The sequence below is a fragment of the Acytostelium subglobosum genome, assembly GCF_000787575.1.
Source record: "Acytostelium subglobosum LB1 DNA, scaffold: scaffold1, whole genome shotgun sequence".
NCBI classification, from domain to species: Eukaryota; Evosea; class Eumycetozoa; order Acytosteliales; family Acytosteliaceae; genus Acytostelium; species Acytostelium subglobosum.
The window spans coordinates 1014166-1040294 of NW_012236531.1; the positions used below are offsets into that span (position 1 = coordinate 1014166).

General features: G+C 45.1%; 14 protein-coding genes across 14 annotated transcripts; 7 read left to right on the forward strand and 7 right to left on the reverse strand.

Moving 5' to 3' along the window:
- Window positions 1–29: 29 nt before the first annotated feature.
- SAMD00019534_004220 (hypothetical protein) lies at window positions 30–1180 on the reverse strand (the record flags this gene model as incomplete). The annotated part of the gene is made up of 3 exons (XM_012903855.1): window positions 30–190; window positions 256–581; window positions 654–1180. The coding sequence occupies 3 exons, from the start codon at window positions 1178–1180 to the stop codon at window positions 30–32; spliced, it is 1014 nt and encodes a 337-aa protein (XP_012759309.1).
- Window positions 1181–1195: 15 nt separating this feature from the next.
- Window positions 1196–3409, reverse strand: SAMD00019534_004230 (hypothetical protein; the record flags this gene model as incomplete). The annotated part of the gene is made up of 3 exons (XM_012903856.1): window positions 1196–1695; window positions 1758–2131; window positions 2202–3409. The coding sequence occupies 3 exons, from the start codon at window positions 3407–3409 to the stop codon at window positions 1196–1198; spliced, it is 2082 nt and encodes a 693-aa protein (XP_012759310.1).
- Window positions 3410–4891: 1482 nt separating this feature from the next.
- On the forward strand, window positions 4892–5933 carry SAMD00019534_004240 (hypothetical protein; the record flags this gene model as incomplete). The annotated part of the gene is made up of 2 exons (XM_012903857.1): window positions 4892–5068; window positions 5226–5933. The coding sequence occupies 2 exons, from the start codon at window positions 4892–4894 to the stop codon at window positions 5931–5933; spliced, it is 885 nt and encodes a 294-aa protein (XP_012759311.1).
- A 218-nt stretch (window positions 5934–6151) lies between these two features.
- SAMD00019534_004250 (hypothetical protein) lies at window positions 6152–8060 on the reverse strand (the record flags this gene model as incomplete). Its single annotated transcript, XM_012903858.1, has 7 exons — window positions 6152–6510; window positions 6581–6914; window positions 6976–7137; window positions 7213–7308; window positions 7370–7474; window positions 7561–7943; window positions 8027–8060. The coding sequence occupies 7 exons, from the start codon at window positions 8058–8060 to the stop codon at window positions 6152–6154; spliced, it is 1473 nt and encodes a 490-aa protein (XP_012759312.1).
- A 563-nt stretch (window positions 8061–8623) lies between these two features.
- Window positions 8624–8941, forward strand: SAMD00019534_004260 (hypothetical protein; the record flags this gene model as incomplete). The annotated part of the gene is made up of 1 exon (XM_012903859.1): window positions 8624–8941. The coding sequence occupies one exon, from the start codon at window positions 8624–8626 to the stop codon at window positions 8939–8941; it is 318 nt and encodes a 105-aa protein (XP_012759313.1).
- Window positions 8942–9494: 553 nt separating this feature from the next.
- SAMD00019534_004270 (hypothetical protein) lies at window positions 9495–11730 on the reverse strand (the record flags this gene model as incomplete). The annotated part of the gene is made up of 3 exons (XM_012903860.1): window positions 9495–10085; window positions 10278–11625; window positions 11687–11730. The coding sequence occupies 3 exons, from the start codon at window positions 11728–11730 to the stop codon at window positions 9495–9497; spliced, it is 1983 nt and encodes a 660-aa protein (XP_012759314.1).
- A 649-nt stretch (window positions 11731–12379) lies between these two features.
- SAMD00019534_004280 (hypothetical protein) lies at window positions 12380–14051 on the forward strand (the record flags this gene model as incomplete). Its single annotated transcript, XM_012903861.1, has 3 exons — window positions 12380–12695; window positions 12762–13866; window positions 13934–14051. The coding sequence occupies 3 exons, from the start codon at window positions 12380–12382 to the stop codon at window positions 14049–14051; spliced, it is 1539 nt and encodes a 512-aa protein (XP_012759315.1).
- A 125-nt stretch (window positions 14052–14176) lies between these two features.
- Window positions 14177–14486, reverse strand: SAMD00019534_004290 (hypothetical protein; the record flags this gene model as incomplete). Its single annotated transcript, XM_012903862.1, has 2 exons — window positions 14177–14397; window positions 14474–14486. The coding sequence occupies 2 exons, from the start codon at window positions 14484–14486 to the stop codon at window positions 14177–14179; spliced, it is 234 nt and encodes a 77-aa protein (XP_012759316.1).
- A 771-nt stretch (window positions 14487–15257) lies between these two features.
- Window positions 15258–15555, reverse strand: SAMD00019534_004300 (hypothetical protein; the record flags this gene model as incomplete). Its single annotated transcript, XM_012903863.1, has 2 exons — window positions 15258–15478; window positions 15543–15555. The coding sequence occupies 2 exons, from the start codon at window positions 15553–15555 to the stop codon at window positions 15258–15260; spliced, it is 234 nt and encodes a 77-aa protein (XP_012759317.1).
- A 966-nt stretch (window positions 15556–16521) lies between these two features.
- SAMD00019534_004310 (hypothetical protein) lies at window positions 16522–16820 on the forward strand (the record flags this gene model as incomplete). Its single annotated transcript, XM_012903864.1, has 2 exons — window positions 16522–16534; window positions 16600–16820. 2 exons carry the CDS (start codon window positions 16522–16524, stop codon window positions 16818–16820), a joined length of 234 nt encoding a protein of 77 aa, XP_012759318.1.
- A 316-nt stretch (window positions 16821–17136) lies between these two features.
- On the forward strand, window positions 17137–18523 carry SAMD00019534_004320 (hypothetical protein; the record flags this gene model as incomplete). Its single annotated transcript, XM_012903865.1, has 2 exons — window positions 17137–17877; window positions 17996–18523. Coding segments are annotated over 2 exons (1269 nt in total), but the record flags the coding sequence as incomplete, so codon positions are not given.
- A 282-nt stretch (window positions 18524–18805) lies between these two features.
- SAMD00019534_004330 (hypothetical protein) lies at window positions 18806–19751 on the forward strand (the record flags this gene model as incomplete). Its single annotated transcript, XM_012903866.1, has 4 exons — window positions 18806–19029; window positions 19091–19160; window positions 19224–19394; window positions 19464–19751. 4 exons carry the CDS (start codon window positions 18806–18808, stop codon window positions 19749–19751), a joined length of 753 nt encoding a protein of 250 aa, XP_012759320.1.
- A 571-nt stretch (window positions 19752–20322) lies between these two features.
- On the forward strand, window positions 20323–24958 carry SAMD00019534_004340 (hypothetical protein; the record flags this gene model as incomplete). Its single annotated transcript, XM_012903867.1, has 3 exons — window positions 20323–20416; window positions 20546–21094; window positions 21168–24958. 3 exons carry the CDS (start codon window positions 20323–20325, stop codon window positions 24956–24958), a joined length of 4434 nt encoding a protein of 1477 aa, XP_012759321.1.
- A 99-nt stretch (window positions 24959–25057) lies between these two features.
- SAMD00019534_004350 (hypothetical protein) lies at window positions 25058–26041 on the reverse strand (the record flags this gene model as incomplete). The annotated part of the gene is made up of 1 exon (XM_012903868.1): window positions 25058–26041. The coding sequence occupies one exon, from the start codon at window positions 26039–26041 to the stop codon at window positions 25058–25060; it is 984 nt and encodes a 327-aa protein (XP_012759322.1).
- Window positions 26042–26129: the final 88 nt, after the last annotated feature.

Sequence of the window (26129 nt, forward strand, 5' to 3'; positions counted from 1 at the left end):
ACTTGGTTTGGGATTCATTGGGATAAGGGTTACATCAAGGACAATGCCTGGTAGATCTTGTCAAATGTAAGTTCTTTTGGATATATCTTGCAAGAGGATTGGAGCTCTTTAAGTTTGCCATTGTCCTTTGTTAAATTGAATTGGCTAATGATATCTCCAAACGATCTAATCGACAATTCCTTGATTGTGTCTGTAGTGTATGAGTGATAGAGTAAGTGATCGATGAATGGATGAATGGTGCGGACTCAAACTTACCAGGATCTTGATTGAGGAAGTTGATCTGAACTGATAGGACAAAGTCGTTGGGGATGTAATGTGCCAAGGTCTTGGGATTGACACGAATCTTTGATGGTGTCAAGTTGATGTACAGGTGATCGAGGTCAAGGTCTTCACACAACATAACCATCGAGTCTGACAATCCCTTGAGCATTGACATCTGTTGATCGGGTGTAAGTTGTTGTGTTTCCAATACTTCTGGTAGAGTTGGATAATCAATGACCTCGTGAAGATAGATCAAGTCTCCCGTCTTCTCTCTGTAGCTGAATGAGATAAACTTCTGGACTGACATTTGTCCAATGTTACTAATGAGTTGGATCAAGTTAGTGAGTGAGCTAGTGTATGTGATTGATTGATAGATTGATCAGCTGACTTACCTTATTCTCTGGACATCAAAGTATATCATTGCCTCGGTGTTGAGGTTTTCTTTATCAACTTTGTAGTGCGAGAACTCGTACTTGATGCCATGACACATTATATACATGGGCAAGTCTTGGGAGTGGAGCCAATCATTGAGCGGCACGTCGGTAAGTGGCACTCCATCCAAAGTGGTCAGACTGTCAAAGTGTACTCTCTGTCTATCAATCAATCCAATGTAGTACTTCTTGTAAGCAGCCTGGAGCAACTTGGTGAACAGATCATAGTACACGTCAGACTGTCTGATTGCTGGTGGAGTACCCGTCGACATCTTCTCCTGCTCCCTCCAGTATTTGAACAACAGTCGAGAGCCCTCAACTGTGTTTGGTACACTTTGGAGTAGCTCAAATGACTTGGCCACGTTCTTGTCTACACCTCTACCGATTGAGTAATAAAAGGCCAGGGTGCAAGTAACCTCATCACGCTTGTCCAGCAGTAGCTCAAGCTCAACCTTCTCCACGCCATCATAGTTGTGAGCCAGTGCCATGTTGTAGGCCGACTCTCACCACTTGAATGCCAGCTCTGCGTTGACATTTGTTCCATTGCCACTGGAGTGACAGAAGGATAGGGCAACTGCGGCAGGGAAGTAGAAGTTGGCACATTCGTTGAAGTAGTTGAAGGCGTCAATCACCTTGTTCTGTCGGAGATGAAGCATGCCGAGGTGGTAGCTGGACTTGGCCTTCATCTTTGCCCTGATTGATTGTTCGATCATGAGCTCAGCTTCCACCACTGGATTGACATTGGTATTGCCTAGTTGGGCTGCCAAGGCAGTGACGCTAGCACCATTGTCCACGTTGTAGTACATCTGATCGATGCGTGAAATGATGTCTGTGAACGTGATGTTGTCTCTCTGGTCAATGATATCGCTCGCAAGTTGGGTCAACTTTGAATCGGCAACATTGAGCGTGTTCAAGACTCGATTGATCAGCTCTCCATATGTCCACACATCCAACTCCTTTCGGTTCTGTATTAATGTTGACTGCTCGATTTGCTTGTTGGCAACTGGTCCAATCAAGGAGGAGGGTCAGTGATCATTCATACAATGAGGTACATGTAAGACTTACAACTATACACCGATGTTGCGGCCGAGGTATTGGCAACCATTGAGATACCCATGTCACAGAGCTTGGCAGTGTCATCCTGCTCAACAAGGATGTTCTTTGGTCTGAGATCACGATGGAGGATACCGTTCAGATGAAGATACTCCATGCCCTGTGCAACACCCTTGAGTGTCTTGATGATCGATGGAACAGCACCGCCTCCATCAACATACAAGGCGTACTCCAATTGGATACGCACACGGTACGTCTCTTCCTTAAGTAGACTTGACCAAGAGTTTGGAACCCAGTCCATAAGTATACCCGTAAGGATGCCCAACTTGATATGTCCAATGATCGTGCTGCCATAGTACTTTACAATGTTCTTATGATCCAGACTCCTAATGTGATTGATTGATTGGGTGTCAATGGTTGATTGATTGATTGAACGAGTGATTGATATATTCATACATTGATATCTCTATCTCCTTTTGGAATGATGGAAGCATGGCTGCAGTTATCTTCTCTGGCTTTAGTGTCTTGAGGGCGTAGATCTTCTCACCTATCATTGCTTTCTGAATACGACCAAAGTTGCCTTCAATCACTATGCTTGGATCGGTGACGATAGAGCGATAGGGGATGGTTGGAAGGTAGGTCTCACGGAACAGGTCCAAGATCTTGGGCAGGTCCAACGAGATGCCCTCCAGCAGCTGCTTGGACCCCTCCGTCTGCCCTTTGATTCCAAGACTGATTGATTGGAGCAGTGTCAATGCCTGTGACACTTTGGCCTTCTCATTGATCACTCCATCATAGTCCTGCTTAATGAAGCGGCCTTGGAACAACATCTTGTTGTAACCAAAGATGCCAAGTTCCTTGGCATTGCTGTACCACTCACGAGCCACTCGAGCGCACTGAGGTACAGCCTCGCCATTGACATACATGCGAGCAATGATGTTCCTCGCCTGTTTGATACCACGATCTGCTGCGTGCTTCATGAACTTGCGCGCGAGAAAGAAGTTCTGGTTGGCGCGCACGTAGTTACATCGCACCATGTCGTGGGCCAAGCCGACGTAGCGGTACGAGGTGTCGAGGTATTTGGACTCTGTCCGGGGGAGGTAGTCGCCCAGGTCAATGTTCTGCTTGTTGGGGTCGGGCAGGAGGCCAAAGTAGTACACCATGCCCAGCAGGTATGAGGCGTGTATCTCACCGTGTTCAGCGCCAATGAACAGATGCTTGACAGAGGTGTTGATGTCCTCTTCGACGCCCCATCGATACTTGTGCAGCACGGCCAGACAGTAGTGCAGCGAGGCGAACAGGATCTTGAGATTGGGGTCGTTGTTGTCGGCGTCGTAGGCAGAGGAGGCGAGTTCAAGCTGTTGGTGCAGAAACTCGTGGATGGGATGCTTGGACACGAGACGACCATCGGGACACTCCACACGCTTCCACAGTGATTGGTTCTTTAGTTGTGGCGACTGATCTTGTGCCCAACACTTGGCAGGCTCATAATGATCGATGCATGCGGCCAGATGTTTGGCATGCTCCTCCATGTTTAGACCTTGTGATCTATTGAATCCATAATAGAACATTATGGCCAACAAGAAGTGATTGGGTGTGGACTCTTTGATTGTTGCATCCTCCCTATTGGCCCATAATCTAAGTGTTAACACTTGATCTATCATTACTATTTATCTCTATCTCTACTTTAACTAACTTGTGTCTGACACTTATGTATACATTGTAATATGTTCATTCTTTCATTCTTTCATTCTTTCATACTAATCATCATAACTTGAATGATCAAGTTGAAGTGTGTCTTTTGAAGTTTGGTGCAATCCAATCATGCCAGAGTAGTCAGATCATAAGTTTAGATTGAAGTTCATATAAGGATAGACCATCTAGTTGGAACATTCAAAAGACATTCTCAATAATCTCATTCACTGTGATTCGGGAAATCAATTCCCGGGACATTAACATTCTTCAACCATTCTCACACTTTCAAGTTTACTTCCTCGCTACATCCTGTTGATAAACAAGTTCAAACAAACATAAACAAATAGTATCCTATTACTTTAAAGAGAATGAATAACAACAACAACAATAATATCATCACCCAGCTAGCTCAGTTACCAATACACAAAGACATTATACATGATGTTAATGTACGTGCTTTTGGTGGTAATGATGAAGCTGATCTTGTATTGCGACTAAGGAATGATGGTGATGTTGTACTAGAAATGGTGGCATCAATAGATAGTGTAGATAATGTAATAATTGGTCATATAATGTATACTAGATTGGATGTAAAGGTCGATGGAAGAGTTGTAAATGCAGTATCGTTGGCACCACTGGCAGTGACACCAGAACATCAGAAGCAAGGCATTGGTAGACAATTGATCAACAAGAGTTTGGATTGGTTAAAGTCAGATACAGCACATTACGAAGCTATAATAGTACTTGGTCATCCAGAGTATTATACCAAGTTTGGATTCACATCACAACTTACAAAGCACCTTATCGATGCACCATTCAAGGGTGATGCATTCATGGCTTTGGAGCTCAAACCAGACTCACTCAAAGGACTTCGCGGCAGTGTCAAATATGCTGCAGGATTCCAAATTGACGAATCGGCACCTACTACTACTCATTAAAGTAACTGCTATTCACCATTCAAGACCGAACAATACAATCAGTGTAGAGCACTCACTGCACAACTTTGGTATTGAGGGCAGGAGTGGGGTCATCATAAGAAATCGATTTCTTTGCTGTGGGAGATATTTGGGGTGATGAAACAAGTGTGGGTGAGCATTGTTCGCACGAGCTGATCAAGTAATCGATGCAGTTCTTATGATAAATATTATGATGATGAAATAATAAATAAAATAAATTGAAACAACAAACATCATCATGTTGATGATCCCTCAAGTGACCAGAGAGAGGGAGGGAGACCAATGCCTGGCAATTCAAGACTGTCTTCAAACACATAACTTCACATCAATCATACGTTCATACACACACATAAACATATTACATACTTATAATAAGTATTAACATTATTTATTAATACAAGTACGTATCTTGTGTCATCTTAAAAAAAACAATCAAAGACAAACGTGACCGACCATCACTTACTCACTAACTAATCTCGATTGATTAATCACAGGATGTTGTGTGAAATTAGCGTGTGGGGCAACTTCATGGCCACTTGGACACTGCTGAGTGTCGCTGGTCTGTTCTTTATCCTTCTTCTGTCAGGCATCGTGTTCGTCAAGTACTACGTCAAACCTACATACGAGATGTGGAGATGGAAGACCAATCCAAAGTACCCATCCGCAGAAAAGGTATGTTTATCATTGATCAGCTGACCCGGATAATGATCAGCTGACATTATAACGATCAGCTGACATCATACACTTTGATCACGTGATCACTAACAAAATAATTACACTACCCTCTCCAACAACAACAACTACACAACTACTACTATAACAACTACAGGTTAAGGATGAGATTATTATGATGTTGAAGGGCATGGTCACTGCGACTTTCTGCCCAGCTTTGGCCTTGCAATTGGCTCAGCGTGGTGCCTCAAAGGCATACTGCGGTGTTGGTGAGTTTGGTTGGGGATACCTGATCGCCTCGTTCTTCATCGTCTGGATCGCCTCGGACTTTTACGAGTTCTTCTACCACCGACTCGGCCACAAGTACGACTTCTTCTGGAACATCCACAGATATCACCACCAGTTCTACAACCCATCGCCATTCGCCGTCATTGCCGACGAGTACGTCGACCAGCTGGTACGCTCTGCTCCCCTGCTGCTGTTCCCAATGATCGCCCCAATCAACATGGACATGATGTTCCTGCAGTACGCCATCTTCTTCTACGGCTACGGTTCCTACTTGCACTGGGGCTACGAGTTCAGCTGGCCCGATGCACATCACCCAGTGATCAACACCGCCTTCCAGCACTACCTCCACCACGCCATCTCGATCAAGAACCGTCCATACCACACCGGTTTCTTCTTCAAGCTCTGGGATCAGCTGTTTGGCAGCGTCTACACCGAGGCTTGCTTCTGTGCCAAGTGCGAGCAGGCCAAGGGTGAGCGCAGCGTCGAGAAGTGGAAGAAGGTTGAGAAGCCCGACTACTCTGTCCTCTTGAGACCAGCTTTCTGGTTTTCACCTTCCACAGGAAAGAAGGACGAGTAATTCAATAGCATCATTCTCAGCATCAACTTCCTCTTCACAACCCGTCGTCCGTCCATTCATCAATCAAGGCTATTGACCATCCACTGGGTCATCCTTCGAGTTCAATAAATTCCATCCAGGGTCTTACAATCAATCAATCAGAGCGAACAGATGGATTGAAGATAACATTGAATCATGACATAGGTTTATTAACTCCACTGTCTGTACTGACACTCCACTTACTTCTTGGCTGATGTTCCACTCGACTTGCCAAGAGTAAAGAATCCACCACTGGCTGGTGGTGCATCCTTCTTCTTGGTAGTGGCACTGCTTGATGCAGACAGTGACACTGAGCTCTTGGTCGACGAAGAGGCAGGAGCAGCATTCTTGGCTCCAGGTTGTGGTCTCAATGTCAGTAGACTTGGTAGACTGGATGATGATGACTCGCCAGTTGCCGCAGCAGCATCAGCAGTGTTCTTCTTATAATCCACTCTACCCATGGCGATTGTCTTTAACAATCTCTGCTTGTTCTCCTCGTTGGACATTTGGATAAAGTAGCATGATCTCTCGGTGACCAGCAACAAGGCGTGTTTGAAGTCTGAAGATGTAGCGTGCGTGTTAGTTCCAAACTCCAGTGCCGCTCGATCAATCAATCACCTGATACTCACTGAATATGTCCATAACATCGATGACCTTGGTGTCCTTGAGGAGGGAGCAGTCATTGACGATCCACACCTTGGAGGAGTTGATCAAGTTGGACAGCGATGACTTGGGTGGCTTGGAGATCAGGATGAAGCTGTCGTTGAAGACGTAGAATCCATAGGTGGCCGCCAGCTTGAACTCGTCTGGGAAGATGTTGCTCTCGGTCATCGATGCATTGTTCTTTGCCTTGCGATACTTGTGCACACGCTTCAATATCTCATCCTCCTCCTTCATTGGATACATTGAGTGAATGAAGCATTCACCATTCAAGTATAGCTTCCTGTTGGGCTCCATTACATTCTTCAGATTGAGATGTGTTTGTTAGTGCCATGTGGACAAGGGAGGCATTGATGACACTTACGACTTTGTCAATGAGAGTATCTTGCAGCTCCTTGAGCTTGTTCTGGTTCTCGTCGTCTCTCTTGGCCTCATTGATGAACTGAGTGACGTTCTTAATGCCACTGATGCAGCTTTCCAATGTCTTGATGATGGGGCTACCTGCTGGTGAGCTCTTGAGCAATTCCTATTGTTGTGTTGATGTTGTTAGAGGATGGATAACTAATGTCATTGGGGTGCCAGGTTGCAGGTTGATAGTTACCGAGAGGAGTAGGACGTATCTTGGCAGTCTTTGGACTGGCATGATCAACAATGAGTTCAAGTCCTGACCATTGCTCTGAGGATCTGATCTACATTTCTAAGGAGGATATGTGTTAGACATGCTCAGCAACACAACTCAGTTGGCTTGGCGTGCTTACATCTAAGAAAGTGGCAACGGAGGATTTCTTCCTTAGTCTGCTCAGTGTCTGAATGATGCCATCATATGACACGATGTAGTCACTGTATATCTTAAAGGTGTTCTTCTACAATGTCGTGTAACAGACAGATAGGGATGTCAGTATAATGTCCAATGTCCGATGTCCGATGCACACTCTGACTGTCTACATACATTCTTGTTAAAGATCTCGACGATGGCAACGATTGACTCAAAGGTGTTGGCAGGCTTCTTGCCTGTGGTCTTGGCGACGGTGGTCGTTGTGACGGTGGTAGTGCCGTCGTCGTTGGTCGTTGTGCGAGTGACTGGGATGGGGTTGGTGACCCATGTGAACGAGTTGTAGGAGATGGCCAACTCGTAGAAGAAGTCACGATGGAATTGAATGATGGGCTGTACAGTTGCAAACAGCTCCTTGTGACTCTCCTTATTAATCACATTCTTCTTTGACATTGGGTTGATGTACACATCCTCAATCACCGACAAATAGTTGGCATATGACTTCTCTGTCTGTACCAGTTCTTCCAACACCTGTTCTCTCTTCTTCTTCTGTGGGTCATCTATTGATTGATTGCAATCATTTGTGTTGTCAGTGATTGTTATAAAGTTGATTGATTGAATGGGTGTTTGATCACAAACTTACTCTCCTCTGCAGCCTTGCCTTGTTGATTACCCATATTGTTGTTATGTTATTGATAGAGTTTGATAGTTATACAAATAAATAAATAAATAAATAAATGATATGTTTGAATGAATGAGTTAAACACTTACAACGAATGTGCATTGAGAGCTTGGGTAGGGATGTACGAGATCTTGGAGGAAGCGGCGGAGTTGATTGATTTGGATTTTATTAATTGGTAAACAATTAATTCATGGGAATCTTCCACCACTCACCCGCACACCACCCACAGACCCCGAATGATCAGAAACACAACCACTTTTCAAAGTTAGACCATTCATTATCATAATAATAATTCATTTATTTATCTCATCAACAATCACCAACTAAAGGTGATGTGATTGAAACAATAATGATCACTTCACTTCACTTTTAGATTCGAACAAACAAACAAACAAACAAACAAATATAGTTTAATGATCAATCAATCAAGTTGACTCTATACGCTTTGTCCATCGATGGAAGTTGGAATAGCTGGAACCAGCAGGATAGAAAGAAGTGGTTCAAGTAGACACTTGGTCAATAAATTGATATTGAATGGTATGATTGAAGTATGAGGTAATGGTTTACATCGATGCGCTCAAAGAATGTACCAATGGCATCATCGATCTGTACTTTACAGGATCAAACATTAACAAGGCCGCCCTCAACCTATTCAGCAAACACAACCAGCATGTCATTCCAGAAGAGGCCAAGTGGATAGCCAAGGCATCGAATGGTCCATTGAGGTTCGCCGACACATACACTGGCCCTCTCTACAAGTACGACGTCTCTGGCATGTACGCAACCATCATGAAAAGCAGCAACTTCTCAGTGCCCATCAAGAGAGGCGAGTTCCATCAACTGACTGACGAGGAGCTCGGACGACACTTCAGATGATGCAGCAGCTGCAACAACCTGGTCAGCAGCAGATGGCCGTTGCCTTCAACAAGGCCGTTCAGTCAGGCCACCTCCAATGCCAATGGCTCAACTGCACAGCAGCCTAAGCAACATACTGGGCCCTCCTCCTCTACATCTGATGATGACCACAACTCCACAGCGGCTGCAACAGCAGATGATGATGGTTGCACTGAAGACACCCATTGACGAATGCCCTCAACAGCGAGTTACTGCACCTTGACAACACATAGTTGTCGACGGAGCGAATGCGCAGCTCGTTGAAGTAGCCAGTACCAACAGGATGTCTCGTCATCGCGACGTCTTTGACAACGTTCAAAATAATACAGCTTGACGGAGGCAGATGATGTTGCCAGTGTCTTTGGCTGGTGTGGCACTGGCGGTGGCTGCACGAGACAACTCGATGAAGTGCTTGTCGAGCTGCGCGATCAGTGAGTAGAGGATGTCGGCCGTGTTCCTCAGCGATGACACCACTTATAATGGTCTTGTATTACACTAAAGTATCCTTTATTGCGTAATATTAGAATGTTGTTGTCTATAAGCTGATGGACATTAGGATCGCAAAGAGGATCAGAGGCAAGGTAAGAGTTGGTGGGATTCTAATGCCGGTGGAGGGTGTCGGGCTGGTGGTGGTTGTCATCTCTGGTTGGATGTACAGATTGAAGTAGAGAATCTGCGAAGAAGATACTAGTTGAATGTTGTTGGTTGAAAGTTGATTGCTGTCCAAGTTGAATACCATGGAGCTGGGCGATGATGTCATTGGATATGTGGCGCCTCCTCTTAATCCTAGAAGGTAGGCATAGGGAGAGAAGTTGGAGCCGGTGATGGTCAACCTAGAACCATTGTTGATAAAATATTCATTGGAGACTCTGGGTTGGTAGTTGAATGGCATTAAAGCACTGTACACTCCAAGGAAATAGGCTGTCAAGTTACCGTAGAATAGCGGGCAATTGACGACAGTTGCATTGATATACTGACAAAAGACAGCGTTCGTACCATTTAAAATGGTGGCATTGACGAGATTGCCGGTGACCTGGACACTGATCGTACTGATTGTGTAGATTGGCTGAATCGATGTAATGGATGGTGCCGGCAGAGGGAAGAATACAGAGTATGGAGCACTTGTCTGTTGGTCGATTGTCACAGTGAATTGAATGGAAGATGGAAGTGATGCTGGGATTGAGAGAATGCAGTAAACTTGGCCAGGGCGGTCTGTGCCAACACCGAGACAGGGTGTGGAGCCTGCTGTAATCGACAGAGGAAGGAATTGACCAGCACTACCTCCATTGAGCGACAAGAGGAGACCAGTGAAACTTACCTTCACTTGGCCTGGTATGATCTTACCTGAGGGGTCGAGTTGATCTGCAATGGTCGCTTTAAGAAGGATAGGTTTGGTTTTGTATATGAACGGACCAGCAGAGACACCACCAACTGTGACGGTAAAGCTGCCAGTTGGAGGAGTGTTTGGGTTCATCGTGACGAAGGCCTTGGTTGGGGTAGAGTTATCCGACACTTTGTATTGGCTGCCATCTGCAAACTTAACCGTGGTGGAGGGTGTGAAATCATAGCCATTGAGAACCAATGTGTCAATGTCAAAGGAGTAGAGGCCAACTGAGGGACCATAGTCAAAGGTGACCGAGCTGGATATCGGGAAACCATTGGTGTCAGTGCAGTTGAGAACATTGTTGAGACCTGTCCCAGCAGGGATGGGGATTTGATCGCAAGGAAATTGACCATTGATAGTTTGGTTGCCCAATGTGCAAGATTTGAGATTGAGGAAGCATATCTTGTTCTTCACTGGGAGGTAACCGCCTCCAGTTGGAACGGCTCCACTGACCTGGAAGGACGAGATAAGGTTGAAACTGATGTCTAATTGATTGTTGGCAGAATATAACGTCGTGTCCCTGGGTGTTTGAACCAACATGCCTTGGCTATACTCCAGGCTGATGGAAAAAGATGTTGAGTTGATCCATGATGGGCTCAAGATATAGTTAGTTCCATCCCGTGAGAATCTGTACCAACAGTAGGACGGTCCAAAGTAGTCGACCGTCAAGATCATGTTCAACATTGAGGCGTCTTGACGGTAGGAGATGACCGTGGGGTTGCCATAGTTTGGCGTGAAGCTACCTGCCGTTGAGACACCATCAATGGAGAACGATCCAGTAAGCTGGCCAGCACCGACTGGATAATTTATCACCATCTGTTCGTTGGTGGAGAAATCCCGAACAGGAGTGAACTGGAAGGTTCTCGTTGTATATTGGAAATAGGGTCGATGGTCAAAGTCATAGTAGTAGCATGATGTGGACACTGTGATGCTCGTGTTGTCTCCATTGGAGCGCAGAGAGTTCAGGTAGCGACCGGTGATCGTGAAATTGCCACCCTTGGTGGAGAGCACTGGCGATGCATTGCTGATGTAGGGCGTCAGTTTGACTTGGAAAACATTGGAGTTGACGTCGTTGGTTTGCAGGTACATAGGTCCGTTGCGCGCCGAGAGTGGGAGAGGTACAACAATGAGCGTGGAGCTAACAGGTGGAGGCGCACTGATGCTCAACGAGCCAAGGACTAGTGTGGTGGATATGTTGGCAAAGTTGGTTCCAATGACAGAGATCACGGGCTGGCCATCATGCGTGTATGACGTGATGGTTGGAAACTGGGCATTCGCCGTACTGTGGAGATATGAGTGAAATGTCAGTGAGAATGAGGGAACAGTGGAAAGGCAGTACGTACCTGGTGCAAATTGCGATGAGGATCAGTGAGACAAACAAAGACATCTTTGGTGGAATGGGTAGTAATAATATCACCTGTGTATTTGTTAATAAGTTCAAGTTGAGTGATAATGAATAGTGATCCTCGTCGTTGTAGTGTATCAATGTCTTGCCAGACACCAATTATTATTTTAATTACAGTATTTTCCCTCATCATCTTTAGAAGTAGCTTATTATTGGTGTGGGTTGTAGTGCAATGATCCACATCTGCAAAGGCGGGGGTGTGGCTTTTAGTAATGGGCCCAAGCTGTGTAAAAAATTATATTAAAAATCTTCTGATTTGGTTTAATAAATACTGGTAAACTCAATCAATTTGTTGATTGGTGTTCAAAGCCTTGACATGTTCCCTTCTAATTCCTTCACGCTGAACATCTCGTCCTAGTACAAAGTTACATGAGCTTGGCAGGTTGCTCAATAGAGCGAAGAATAATGATAGACATAATTTTATATTATAACTATGAAATAGTAATAAGAAGTAAATGTCAAATGGTATTAACAACAACAAGTTGAGAGACCAGGTCTCAACCCACACTCATACTTGTTTCCATTTTTGGTTTACATCCCAAACTTGTAAAGTCGTGTCATCTTGTCAATCTTTCAATCATTAGAATGATTGACTTTGCACTACCTTATAGAGATATATAAATATAAAGGAATGGAAACATTGCCATTGATTGTGATACAACAAGTTCTTGATGACTTGGGTGACAATGTTGTAGATGTCGCTTCCTTCACATTGACTTGTAAAAGAATGTACAACAACATTCTGGTCGCTCAAAAGACAATACATCAGGTAGCACTGAGTAATACACTCATGTATTGGGACGAGAACAAAGAGATAGACTTTACCAACTCAACTAGATCATCACTTACATCATTGTATCTTGGCGACAAGTACTTCAAACCATTGGATTATGACTTGGTGTTGCCAGACAGTCTATTGACTCTCAACGTTGGACACACATTCAACTGTGTGTTGCGAGCCATACTTCCCAGTTCTCTCACCTCTCTCACATTTGGTCGATCATTCAATCAAGTGCTGGTCGTAAACACTCTGCCGTCCTCATTGTTGACTCTGACCTTTCACCCTGAGAGTCAATACAACCAGAGTATAGGACTGCGCGTGCTCCCCACTTCATTGACCTCATTGTCCTTTGGAGAAAGGTTCGACAAGGTCATTGCACCAAGGGTTCTGCCCTCTTCACTAAAGTCACTAACATTTGGCAACTCCTTTAATCAACCGTTCACTGTGGGCACCTTACCTCTGTCGCTCACTCAACTACGATTCGGCTTAGTATTCTCCCATCCCTTGACCAAAGGTATCGTGCCTCCCAGCATGACATCATGTCACATGGGCACCGGTTTCAACTCGAGTCTGGATGGTCTCCCTCAATCACTCACATATCTTAGTCTCGATTCAAGGTACGATCATGATCTGACTGGATCTATACCACAATCACTTAGCACACTTCATATTGGAGAGACCAGTTACAAGACCTTGACAAGAGATGGTGCACATGTACTCCCATCATCATTGACATCGTTACACATTGAACACATGTACTTTAATGAAGATAGTGCTGTACCTTTAAAGTATCCAACTGGACTACAATCATTGACATTGGCCACATCATTCAACAGACTGATTACAACAGAGATGTTCCCGTCGACACTCACCTCACTCAAGTTTGCACACTTTGATCAGGATATACTCCCAGGTACAATTCCACCATCGCTCACCAATCTACAGATGGGCTATGCGTTCAACAGGACATTGATACCAGGATCACTTCCAACAACACTCAAGACATTGGAGTTTGGTAGCTCATTCAACAGTTATATACCAATGGGAGCACTTCCATCTTCGCTCACCTCACTCACGTTGGGGTTGTCATTCATTCAGGATATCGAGTCTGGTGTCCTACCTCCATCACTTATCAACATGACAGTACTCTCCAAATCACTGGATCTGATCGATATCGTTTATCCAATGAACTTGAAGTGCTTGACTTTACGACAATGGGTGGATCGAATACATGTCAGTTTGCCATCCTCTTTAAGTACAATGACGATAAACACGCATCGTGCATCGCCCCAGCTTCGTAAGATGACCATCAGTCTTGATCAATTGATCATACCAATGTATGCCAACACTGTGACCTCAAACCAATTCATCAGTACATTGATCTCACTGATACCCAATGTCAAGTGTTACAAACTCATCGCAACTAACCTTCAACCAAAATGTGATGGCTTCCTGTTGGTGCGTAAGATTGATCAAGGACATGCATTGTGTCTCGCTTCAAGGCTTGGCTGTCACATACTAAAAGTGATCAGTATCTAACTTTGGACGCAATCAATCAATCATTCAATCATTGGCAATTGGATGGAAAGAAGGAATGGTGGCAACAGACATAACTACTGTTGCAATTTATATATATAAATTGTTACTTTACAAGTGAATGGTACCGAGGAGACCATCGACCAGTCCAAGGACAGAGAAGAGAACACCATTGACAACACCCTCGACGACCAGGACAGTGCCACCGACCAGCTGGGTCAGGCCAGCATTGTTGTTACCAGACTGACCGACATTAATAGCACCTGATGTGGCAATTGAGCTCTTGGACATGGCGGAGGTGGAGGCGACGTTGCCCATGGATGAGATAGATTCTAATGATTGATGGACAAGTAATATAATTAGTAAACAAAGAAGTGGATTATAATAGTCGAGTATGAAGGTACTTACTCATGATAGTCATTTTTGGATTGTTAGATTATTTGATTGATTAATTAATAATTGATTAATTGTTAGTTTGATGATGGAAATAATGATCACTGAAATTACATATTTATAGTGATTGGATGTAGAGGTTTAGGATAGTAATATTAAGATAATGCCCTTTGAACACTTCCTTTAGATCATGGAATTGTGCTCTCCAACTCCAAATTCGAAAGGTCAAGGGAACCTTGTACAGGTTGCCCTATCTCTTTGAAGTAGTTATTGATTGATTGTATTAGATTGATTCATTGATTGATTAATGGATGGGTTCCACGATACCCTAATTCATGATGTCACACATCAAACACATCAAACACATCAAACACACCAAACACAAACAATCAATCACCAGATTGAAATTAACAGTGTGGTAGTGTACTTTGATTGATCAATCAGCTGAGATGGGGTTTGAAATGATTGATTGATGTTTGGGTCGTTTCATCTACTCAAGGAGACTACACCTACCCTTGGCTAATAAAGGAAATAATATGAGGTAGTTGATTAAATCTCCTGAATGTGATTTATCAATAGTCTTTTCGTTGAAAGGAAGGAAGGGGAATTTTTTTAAAATAATAATGTCTAGATTATAAAATAATATGATATTATAAAAGATTTTTTTATGGAATCATTCCAAATTATAACCCGAAATAAATATTTATAAACAATTGATTTAAATGATTTGGTAATATAAAATGGCAACAAAGTTGCAAAGGGTTTTTATATATATTGTTTCCAAGTTAATGGATATCGTTTACAGGTGGATGGTACCAAGGAGTCCGTCGACCAATCCCAGAACTGAGAAAAGGACACCATTGACAACACCCTCAACTACCAGAACAGTTCCACCGACCAGCTGGGTCAATCCAGCATTGTTGTTTCCAGTCTGGCCAACATGAATACCACCTGATGAGGCGATGGATCCCTTGGACATGGCGGAAGTGGAGGCAACGTTGCCCATGGATGAGATAGATTCTAAAGGATGATAAAGTTAGTATTTGGGTGACCTCAATTCATAGGATTATTGAATTGTACTTACTCATGATAGTCATTTTGGAGTAAAGTTAGTTTGTTTGTTAGAATTATTTATTGAATATTTGATTGATGATGAAATAGTAGTATCAAGTGATCCTATTTATAATTGTGAACTTGTTGGAAAGAATCTTTGTGGAACTTGGTGAAAGAGTCTCTTCATTATTCAGAGTAGAGGTGATAGTGTAGAGAGATTGAACCCAATCTGTACAGCGAGAATGGAACTCAATTCGATTGGAGGTTCTTGAATTAATGTAGAGACACTATTTATTAATATATGACGTGATATACGAAAGTAGGTGGTATCGATTGATCAATTGATTGATTGACAACACACACTCTTTCTCTATTGACAATGTCGATGAGGAAGTTGTGTTTACTTGAATGTCAAAGCGAGTTTCTTCAGTTATAACAACTTAGAGKTTACCGCGAGTGTCACTGACTTACCCACCCACTAGCGCTCAATCAATCAAATGGTGGGGAATTAAAGTCTTTGATCAGATGAGGTGTTTGTGTATGTAGGGGGACCTGATTGATCATAGAACTATTCATCGTGCCCTTTGATCACATCACTACTCTTCACCACACCATCACACCTACTTAGAAAGGAAAGTGATGCCTTATGAAACAATCAATCACGATTCTGTGATCTGTTCTTTATCATCACACGTGTTTAGATTGATCAATCAATTTGATTGGATTGCCTATAATATGTTCGATGTACTCCATGTTCCTAACAATCACATTTAATGCTTTATAGATGTTGAAAAGTCACTAATCATTCCAATCCACATTCATGCCTTCTAAGGACCTATATCCCATCCACATCATCCCATTATACACATATGACATATGAATCAATCAATATCAATCATGAGTGCACTCATTGTCTATAAATAAGGCAACTTTAAAGTTGTTATTCAATATCAAACAAGCATCAATCAATCAAACTTATAAACTATCAATCAATCAAATAATCTTCCAAAATGACTATCATGAGTATGTACAATACTATAATTCAATCATACAATCAATCAATCCTAACTAAACAATCAACCAAATAGAATCTATCTCATCCATGGGCAACGTCGCCTCCACTTCCGCCATGTCCAAGAGCTCAATTGCCACATCAGGTGCTATTAATGTCGGCCAGTCTGGAAACAACAATGCTGGACTGACCCAGCTGGTTGGTGGAACTGTCCTGGTGGTCGAGGGTGTGGTCAATGGTGTCCTCTTCTCAGTTCTTGGTCTGGTCGATGGTCTCCTCGGTACCATCCACTTGTAAACATATATATATTCGAAGCATACCATAACAACAATAATATATATCTGAGTGGCCTTATCAGCCTCTCCATCCCTCACAACTTCCACTTTATCTTTTTTATTTGCCTTACCCTTCCCGGGCTCAAGGGTTTGCTCTCACACCAAATTCATTAATTTAAAATTAATTAATTTTGAAAAGCAAAAACGAACGATTTGACACAATGTTGATCAAATGATCCACTTTGTTTGACTTACAGATACACTCATATACATTTATACATATATATACATATACAAGTTTGTAGTATTATAGGTGCGACAGACAGATAGATAGATAGATAAAGATGAATCCACATAAAGAAGAGGGAAAGGTTAGAGTTAGATTCGTTACAAATGACCCAAGTATTCGTGTGACAGAGACACCATTCGCTGTGACACTCAAACTGGGCAGACTCGGTCTGTCAGAGGTTGTGAATCATCTGCGAGAGGAGACAGACGCCAGCTTGCACAAACCATTCGACTTCCTCATCAATGGCAAATTCATTCGAACGACGCTCGACAAGCATCTCAAGAAGGCAGGACTCAGCGAGGAGCCCGTCATCACCATCGAATACGTCGAAGCCGTCACACCACCCAAGCGTGAGCAGGAGAACCAGCACGACGATTGGATCTCCTCAGTCGACGCACGCTCCTCGCTCGGCCTCGCACTCACAGGCTGCTACGACTTTGGCGCACGCATCGTCGACGGCTCGGCCACCACCCTGCTCACAGCAGTCGGCCACACAGCCGCTGTCAAGGCTGTGGCCTGGACCCAATCATCAAAGAAGAACGCACTTCAATTCCTCACGGCCTCACTCGACAAGACTGTTAGACTGTGGGCCGCTGACGTAGATGCCAAGACAACATGTCCAATGGCTGTCTTCAAGGCACACACCGCAAGCGTTGAGTCGATCAGCGCCAACCCAGACGGCACCAGATTCGCCTCTGGTGGCTACGACAACAAGTTGATGTTGTGGGATCTCCAGAACCTTCCACAGCCCGCCGCAGCAGTACAGTCCAAGAAGAAGAGAAAGAATGCCTCTGGCGATGCAGCAGTCACCGAGCAAGCTGCAATCATTACAGTATGTACACTCACTCGCCACCATCTCCCTCGCTCCATCACTCACTCGATCAATCACATCAATATAGGATACACTTAGTATACTTGAATCTCATTCACAGGCCGTAACGACAGTTACTTGGCCAACACAGTTCCAACTGTTGTCTGGATCGATGGATAAGAGCATTCGTCTGTGGGACTTGGAGACAATGGCCAACAGCGACACTATGATGGCACCATCCGCCTTGCACGACCTGTCCTACTCGATCGAGGCCGGTCTGATCGCATCGGCACACGCCGACCACGCCGTGCGTCTGTGGGACCCGCGCATCACTGATGGAAAGTACAACATCCAGACGCTGCTCTCACATAAGAACTGGGTGACGAGCATTCGCTGGAAGCCCAACTCTGCCACACAGCTGCTGTCGTCGTCGCACGATGGCACCGTCAAGCTCTGGGACATTCGAAGCAAGATCGCACTATTCTCTCTAGACAAGCACACCGACAAGGTATTATGTACAGACTGGCTACGCAATGTGGACTCTACCAACTCCAATGACGAGTGGAAGATTGTTAGTGGTGGAGCTGATACCAAGCTGAAGATATACTCTAGTGGCGAATCAGAATAAAGCAGCGCTTCTATATTGTTGTCAATACCATTCAATCGCCACAACTTTGTTTTGTTCGTCGCTCGAATGGTTTGGCGGGCTGGCGGGAGACGAGGTGGGACTTCCAAGAGTCGCGCGGAGACACCCCCGATCATTGCTTTTTGGACAAGACATTCCAAACTTGTTTGATACTTATACATATACAGATACTTACAACACATAATGTTACCATCTTATGCCTTGAGATCACTGTTGAGAAGATCAATCTCGACAATCAATGGTCCATCTCCATTAAGGATGATGATGTTCACTAGTTACAGGGGATACACAACGACAACGGGAGACAGTCTGAAGTCTTCAGAGACAAAGAGTAACAATAGTAGTAGTAGTTCGAAGCGTATTAAGATATATACCAAGACTGGTGACAAAGGATCTACAAGTCTATTCAATGGAGAGAGGCGTGGCAAAGACGATCAGATATTCAATGTATTGGGTGCTCTGGATGAACTGTCTGCTCACATTGGGTAAGTGAGTTGGTGAGTAGCCCCTACAGGCACACATACTCATCATCATCGTCATCATTAGACTTGCCATAGACTACATTAATGCTAATGGGAATAGTCATCTTATCGAGAAGATCAGGGAGTTGGAGGAGGTATGTATGATTGACACGCGTACATACACACACAAGTCCTAGCCTTAACAATCTCTCACCCAGATCCAATGCTTGTTACTTGACCTTGGATCACATGTGGCAACACCAAGAAGCTCATCATCTGATGCACATCTCCAGCGAACAGAGTTTGGCGAACAGCCTGTCAACAATCTTGAAGAACAAATCGACCGAATGGACGAACACCTGCCACCTCTAAGGAACTTTATATTGCCAGTATGTTCCATGAGATGACACATGACCTGGGCATCCAACAACAATACTAATCCAATTGTATACAATTAGGGAGGTGGATTTGTCTCATCACAACTACATGTGTGTAGAGCAGTGTGTAGAAGATGTGAAAGGGATATGGTACCATTGCTACGAGACGAAGTGATTGATGCAACAGCATCCAAGTATGTAAATAGGTTGAGCGACTATTTCTTCACTATTGCCAGGTACAGCTCACTACGAAACAATGCCACCGAGTCCATATATCGTACACCCAAAGAGCGCAGTACTGATCGATCACAACAACGATCATTCCAAAGACAAGTGGAAGTTGTACAACTAGACACAGGAAGTTCATAAACTTGGTAGATTCTCAATAAAGTGCTTGTGTGAAAAAATAAATTAAGTGAGAGGGTGTGAGGGTTGTGGTGTTTGGTCAGGCCTGAGCTCTGTCCTCATCCAACAACAAACAAACAATCCTAACAACACAAACTCAACAACAACATTAGGACCAAACATATCCCACTTCATTACATTACTTTACTTTATTTATATATATTTATATACACACATACATATACATCATCATCAATATATTATTACATATATTGAACCTGCAGTTGTACATTCGAAATACAAACAGACGTTATGGTATGCGACATTATCATCTTCATCATCATCACTCACATGGTCAAGTTCAATCATTCGATCATTCATTCATTCAATCGACGTCAAGAATTGGCATAAATGATATTATGATCATTCATCAATCATTCATTATTCAATCAATCAAACAATCGATCAAACAATCAATCAATCAATCAAACAAACATATGATGATCTGAGCACAGCAGGGACAACAAATGTTCAAAGTTCAACTTGCTAACATGTTATAAATATCTTTACAATCTATAGTATAGATAGACAGATAATGAACAAGCCATCAACATCGTCTCCACAGTCACCAAGCACACACAAGATACTAAAGAATAACAATAATAATGGATCATCTCCAATGAATATGGGTAAGAGAGTGAAGAGAGAGAGAGTGATAGTGCGAGGGGATGTAAGAGTTGGATTTAAGATTGGATGAAGAACATTATCATACTCATACAACGGATTGAATGAATGTGATCAAACATATATATATATAGGAAGACACAAACAACCTAATCAGATGGTGCCAGTCGTGATCAACACAGCATCGTCAGCATCGACCTCCTCGAAACCAAAGTCATCCTTCCTCCCTGTCAATCTGCCAAGCACACAGAGCGAAAGCGGAGGCGAGGAGAAGCTGCTGTCGACGACCTCGGTGTGGGGCGGCGCCGCTCTCCGACCAAACAGCACGGCCCCAGCCGGCTCTTCGACGTCAACGGTGGCTTCTGCCACGCCGCCCACGTCAATCACCTCTGTGACCACGGCAGCAGCGATTGTGTCAGCGGCGTCGACAACAGGCGTGGGTCACTGCCCCACCCCACCCATCGCCAATGACACGCCCACAACAGTCGCCTCACTTATCGCCACGACTCTCTCGATAAACAGTCCCAATCTCGCGACGCAGTCTTCACTCCTGCCGTCTCCCTCTCCCAGCACTCCCGTCGTTGGATCGACCACGCCACAGCTCTCCGAAGAGCCGCACTCGAATGCCCAGTCGAACTCATCGATGAAGAACAGCACAGACTCTTTCACAAAACCAGCATCAAGTATGTTGTTCGCAACTTTCAATCAATCAATCAATCAATCAATCATTCGCTAACATTTATCAATTATACTCAGTTGTTGACAAGGATTTCGACAAACAATCAAAGATACATCATCAGCCACAACAACTGCATCAGCAGACACAACAGCCAAGTCACTCATCACCCGCAAGCACAACTGGATCCAAGTATGGTGGAAACTCACCATTGATACCACCAATGACTTCGACCACCTCCACCATCACCTCCACGACTTCCACCACCACGACCACCACCTCAAGCTCATCGAACATGGCCCCTGGCAGTGGCCTATCTCCAATGAAAGGTGGAGGAGTAGTGGCCCCCACAGTCGACCTCTTTTCGTTGGGCAACACCGATTGGGCCGAGGACGACGAGGACCCCATGGACTACTCCAAGCCCCTGGTCTTTATCGACGAGAACATTACCCAGGCCGAGGAGCGTGAGAAGGAGCTGAAGCGTCAGGAGGAAGAGCGCGAGAGGCAACGACAGCGCGAGGAGGACGAGTACAGAGAGCGCGTGCTCCAGGAGAGGCTGCGACGTGAGGAAGAGGAGCGACAACGTATCGAGTTTGAGCGACAGGAGGACCTGAGACGCGAACAAGAGTTGAAGAGAAGAGAGGAAGAATGGCTCCGTCAAGAGGCCGAGCGCAAGCGTGAAGAGGCCGAACGCATCAGGCTTAAGCTCGAGAAACAAGAGGAGGACAGGAAGATCGGTCGCGAGCGTGCTCTCAAGAAGCTGCAAGAGCTCGATGAGAAGGAGCGTCTGGAGGAAGAGAAGCGAGAGCAAGAGCGTCTAAAGCTGGAGCGCGAAAGAGAGCTGCAGAGAGAGCGCGAGCGTGAGGAAGAAGAGGAGAGATATAGACAGCAGCAGAAGAATAGAGGTCCACCCCATCAGGGAGGAGGCTCCTACTCTTATGACCAGCGCAACAGGCAGTACGATGGTCGACGCTCGCTTCCCGGTTATGTGCCTCATGGTGGTAGTGGATACGATGATAGGCGCGGCTCATATCAGTCCGATGACATGCAACGCAACAGACCGCCCTACAACGATGACAGAGGCAACAAGAACTTTGATGACAGGCCACCCCCTGCACACCGTTACTCCACTGGCGGCTACAAGTCCAACAATTACAATCGACAGCCTCCATACGACAACGACCGCCCGAGAGATAGAGAATGGGGCGTAAGGGACCAACCACCACGCGAGAAGGACTCTGGATTCCGACAGCAATATGAAGGAGATAGGAGGTCGTCTGGCAGCAGGGGCCCATCACATCCTCAGGACGGTGGCTACCCACAACAGAGGCGATCATCAGAGAGACCTGGCTCGATGGAGCGAGACTTTGACCGTAGTCCAAGAGACCACCCCCCTGTCCCCTCTGACAATGCTCCCTATCGAGAGCCAAGGCCAATGGGCGGCCCCCATCAACAACCCCCACACTATGACCACGACGAGCGTGATAGGTCGGGACCTAGAGACCCGCCTGACAATTGGCACGGAGGAGGAAGCGGAGGCTATCCACCCAACAAGAGGCCTCCACAATCCTTTGCACATGGTCCATACCCTTCGCATCACGACGACGACAGGAGGGATAGAGATAGAGATATTGATCACGAGGGTCGTGGTGGCGACAGGGACCACTATGCCCCACACTCATTTGGACCAGGTAGCTACCATCATCCAAAGGATGGAAGACACTTCCCAACCGATGATAGGAGACAACCCTATCAGCCTCAGCAGCCGCACCATAATCAACAGCAGCAGCCGCATCACCAGCACAGTCAATATCGCCAGTCATACCAACCTTCACACACACAGTCTCAAGAGCACCCGCCATCAAGGATCTTGTCCAGAGACAAGTCACTGGGTGACACCACCAGGAAGAACCAGCAGGAGCAGTCATCATCTGCTGTGGCACACGAGCCAAGGTCTTCGCCTCTCCAACAAGAGTCATCACAACAACAAGAACACCCAACCACATCCACCACCTCGACAACTTCGACAACCACTACCGAATCCAAACACACACCGGTCGCGATCACTCCAGCACTTGAGACACCAAAGTCGTCGGAGCCCGAGCCATCAACTAATCCTGTGGAAGGAGATGTTGCTGATCAGAAGCGTGACATTGTAGATACGCCACAACAACCACCCAGACCCCAACAACAACAACAGCAGTCGAGCAACATCAAGAAGCAATACAACAACAACAACAACAGTAACTTCAACCAGCCGAGGGGTGGTGGAGATAGGCCATATAACAAGTACAACAAGAATGACCATCACCAGCCACAACATCAACAACAACAACAGCATCAACATCAGAATCAGTACAACTCCGACCCACAACAACAACAACAACAACAGCAACATCAACAGCGCGACAACAACAACAACAACAATAACAAGTTCGACAGGAAGACACAGATCTTGAAGAGAGAGAAGTCAAGAGATGAGTTTGTAAAGAAGGAGCACATGTCCACAATGGAGCATCCATCTTCTCAACAGCCTCAACCAATCCCTCAACAAAACATCCATCAGCAGTATCAGCCGCTGCAGAATCAGCATCAGCCACTGCAGCAGCAGCAACACCTACAGCAGCCACTGCAGCAGCATCTGCCATCTCAGACATCGACCACCACTACCTTGTCCTCATCAGGACAAGGCAGTGGCACATTGCCTAGGAGCAAGTCAAAGGATTGGAACAGGAAGGATCTTGTGTCCAGCACAGACAGTTCAAAGAGCAACGATGACAAGCCCAAGAAGAGGTTCGATCAGAGGGACAACAGAGACACCAAGGATAACAGAGACAACAGAGATATCCGAGGCAGTGGTAGCAGTAGACCAGAGAGAGAGGACAGGCCACCAGTTGATAACAAGCTAGATCGTAGTGTTGACAGAACTGACAGCAGGAGTGAAAGGACAGGCGACAAGGGCCCACGCGGAGAGAGGAAGCAGAGCAAGGATCGTAGTGGCTCCCAGCAACGTGATGGTCAATCAGGTCCCAAGGACATGAAGCGCTCAGGCAGCTTCAAGAGCAGCGGCACCTACCAGAAGAAGGACATCGATGCAACCAAGTCCGATGATTCTAATCCATCATCCAAGCCAGCACAGATCGTTGAGCAAACTGTTTCACCACCCCAGCCGACCATCAACGCGTGGATTGAGAAGCCATCGTGGGATAAGGTGACACAGCCCCAACAAGAAGCTGTAAAGTCACCTCCATCATCCTCATCTTCACAATCGACCAACACCTCTGCTGCCGGCGCGTCATCCACAGTCTCGAACAACTCACCCAAGCCAGGACATCAGAGCAAGTCGTCCAACAAGGACAGGGATAGACAGGATAGGGATAGACAAGACAAACCCGACAGACCTGACAGCAGATCTGACAACAGAGCTGATGTCAGTAGTAGCAAACAAGATAGACCCGAGCGAACCGATCGACCTGATAGAGATAATAGGGATAAAGGACAGCGAACATACAAACAGAGAGGTTCATTTGACTCTCAACAGCAGCAACACAAGCCACAACAAGAGTCCCAGTCACAACAGTCACAGCCACAGCAGCAGCAGCAGCAACAACCACAATCATTACCAAATGGTGAGGTTGGATTTGGCGCCGGCAGTGGTAGTGGCAGCAGTGGATACAAGAAGAAAGGCGGTGGTGGCGACCAAAAGAAGAAGCAGCACCAGCAGCATCAACAACAGACCTATGTGGTCAAATCAACAGGCTCCCCATCTCCATCCTCCTCCTCCTCTACTCAACAATCAACCTCCTCGAACGCTTCACCCACTATATCAACCTCCTCGTCCGACAAGTCGCAGCAACAGCAACAACAGTAGGCGGTCACATCGCCAACCCCCTCTACCAACAAACAATACACAATCACGTACAACATCATGTTGAAAGTAACTAACCAATCACATATATAAACATGTACTTTATAATACTCGCCTCTTCTTCTTACTGCTGTTGGAAGTACTGGATGTTGTTGTTGTCTTTGTTGATGATTTTGGCTTTGATGTTGATGTTGTCTTTGACTTAGATGTCATGGTGAGGGCAGAGGTGAATGCATCATATAGATTCTGATGCTCATCAAATGTTGACGATCGTGTTCCAATCATCTCTGTCTTCCATTGACTCCATTGTTGCTCATAATGATCCTCTGGCGAAGCAATGACATCTGACACCTTTGTCTTTCTTTTGGCCTTGCCTTTTGCCTTACCATTGCCCTTGGCCTTACCCTTGGCATTGGTGTCCTCCGCATCCTCATCCTCCTCTGACGACTCTGAACCTCCACCACTGGTGGCGGTGCTCATACTGATGATGTACTTCTCCAGCCTTGCCTTGAGCTGTGCCTTTGAACCTTTTGTGTCGAGATCGTTCATGTCCAACACCTCGATCAACTCCTCTCTGGACATTGTGTCTGTGTCGAATGTCTCCTCGGTGCCACCCTGTATATCTTCAATGTGTCTGATCTCCAATGTCGGCTTGAAGGCAGGTGATTGTGGAGAGGATGGGGAACCGCACTCGCCTTCTCCATCACCCACCATTCCATTCTTCTCCCTTAACTTCTCCTTGAGATACAGCTCGTGCTCGTACTTCTCAATTATTCGTCTATTCTTATCATTGAAGCATGGTATGAAGTGTGTACGTTCTCCCTCCACTATATGGATCAACTTAACATTGACCTTTTGATTGAATGTCACTCTCCTCTTCTCTGCTGTGGCAGTAGTAGCAGGTGGTTCAATGTTCGCGACACTGTACTTCAAGCATCCCTTCTTCTTCTGGTCGACCTCCTCCTCATTGATTGATATATTATTACACTGTTGTTGTTGTTTGATCTTGCTACTTTTGTTTGATATATTGACATTGATGTTCTCTTTGTCATCATCTTCATTGTACTCCTCAATGAGTACTACCATGTTGTCATTGTCATTATGTTGTTCATCATTGTTGTCATCATTGTTGCTGTTGTTGTTGACACTTGTGGCTACAAGTGATTGATGATAA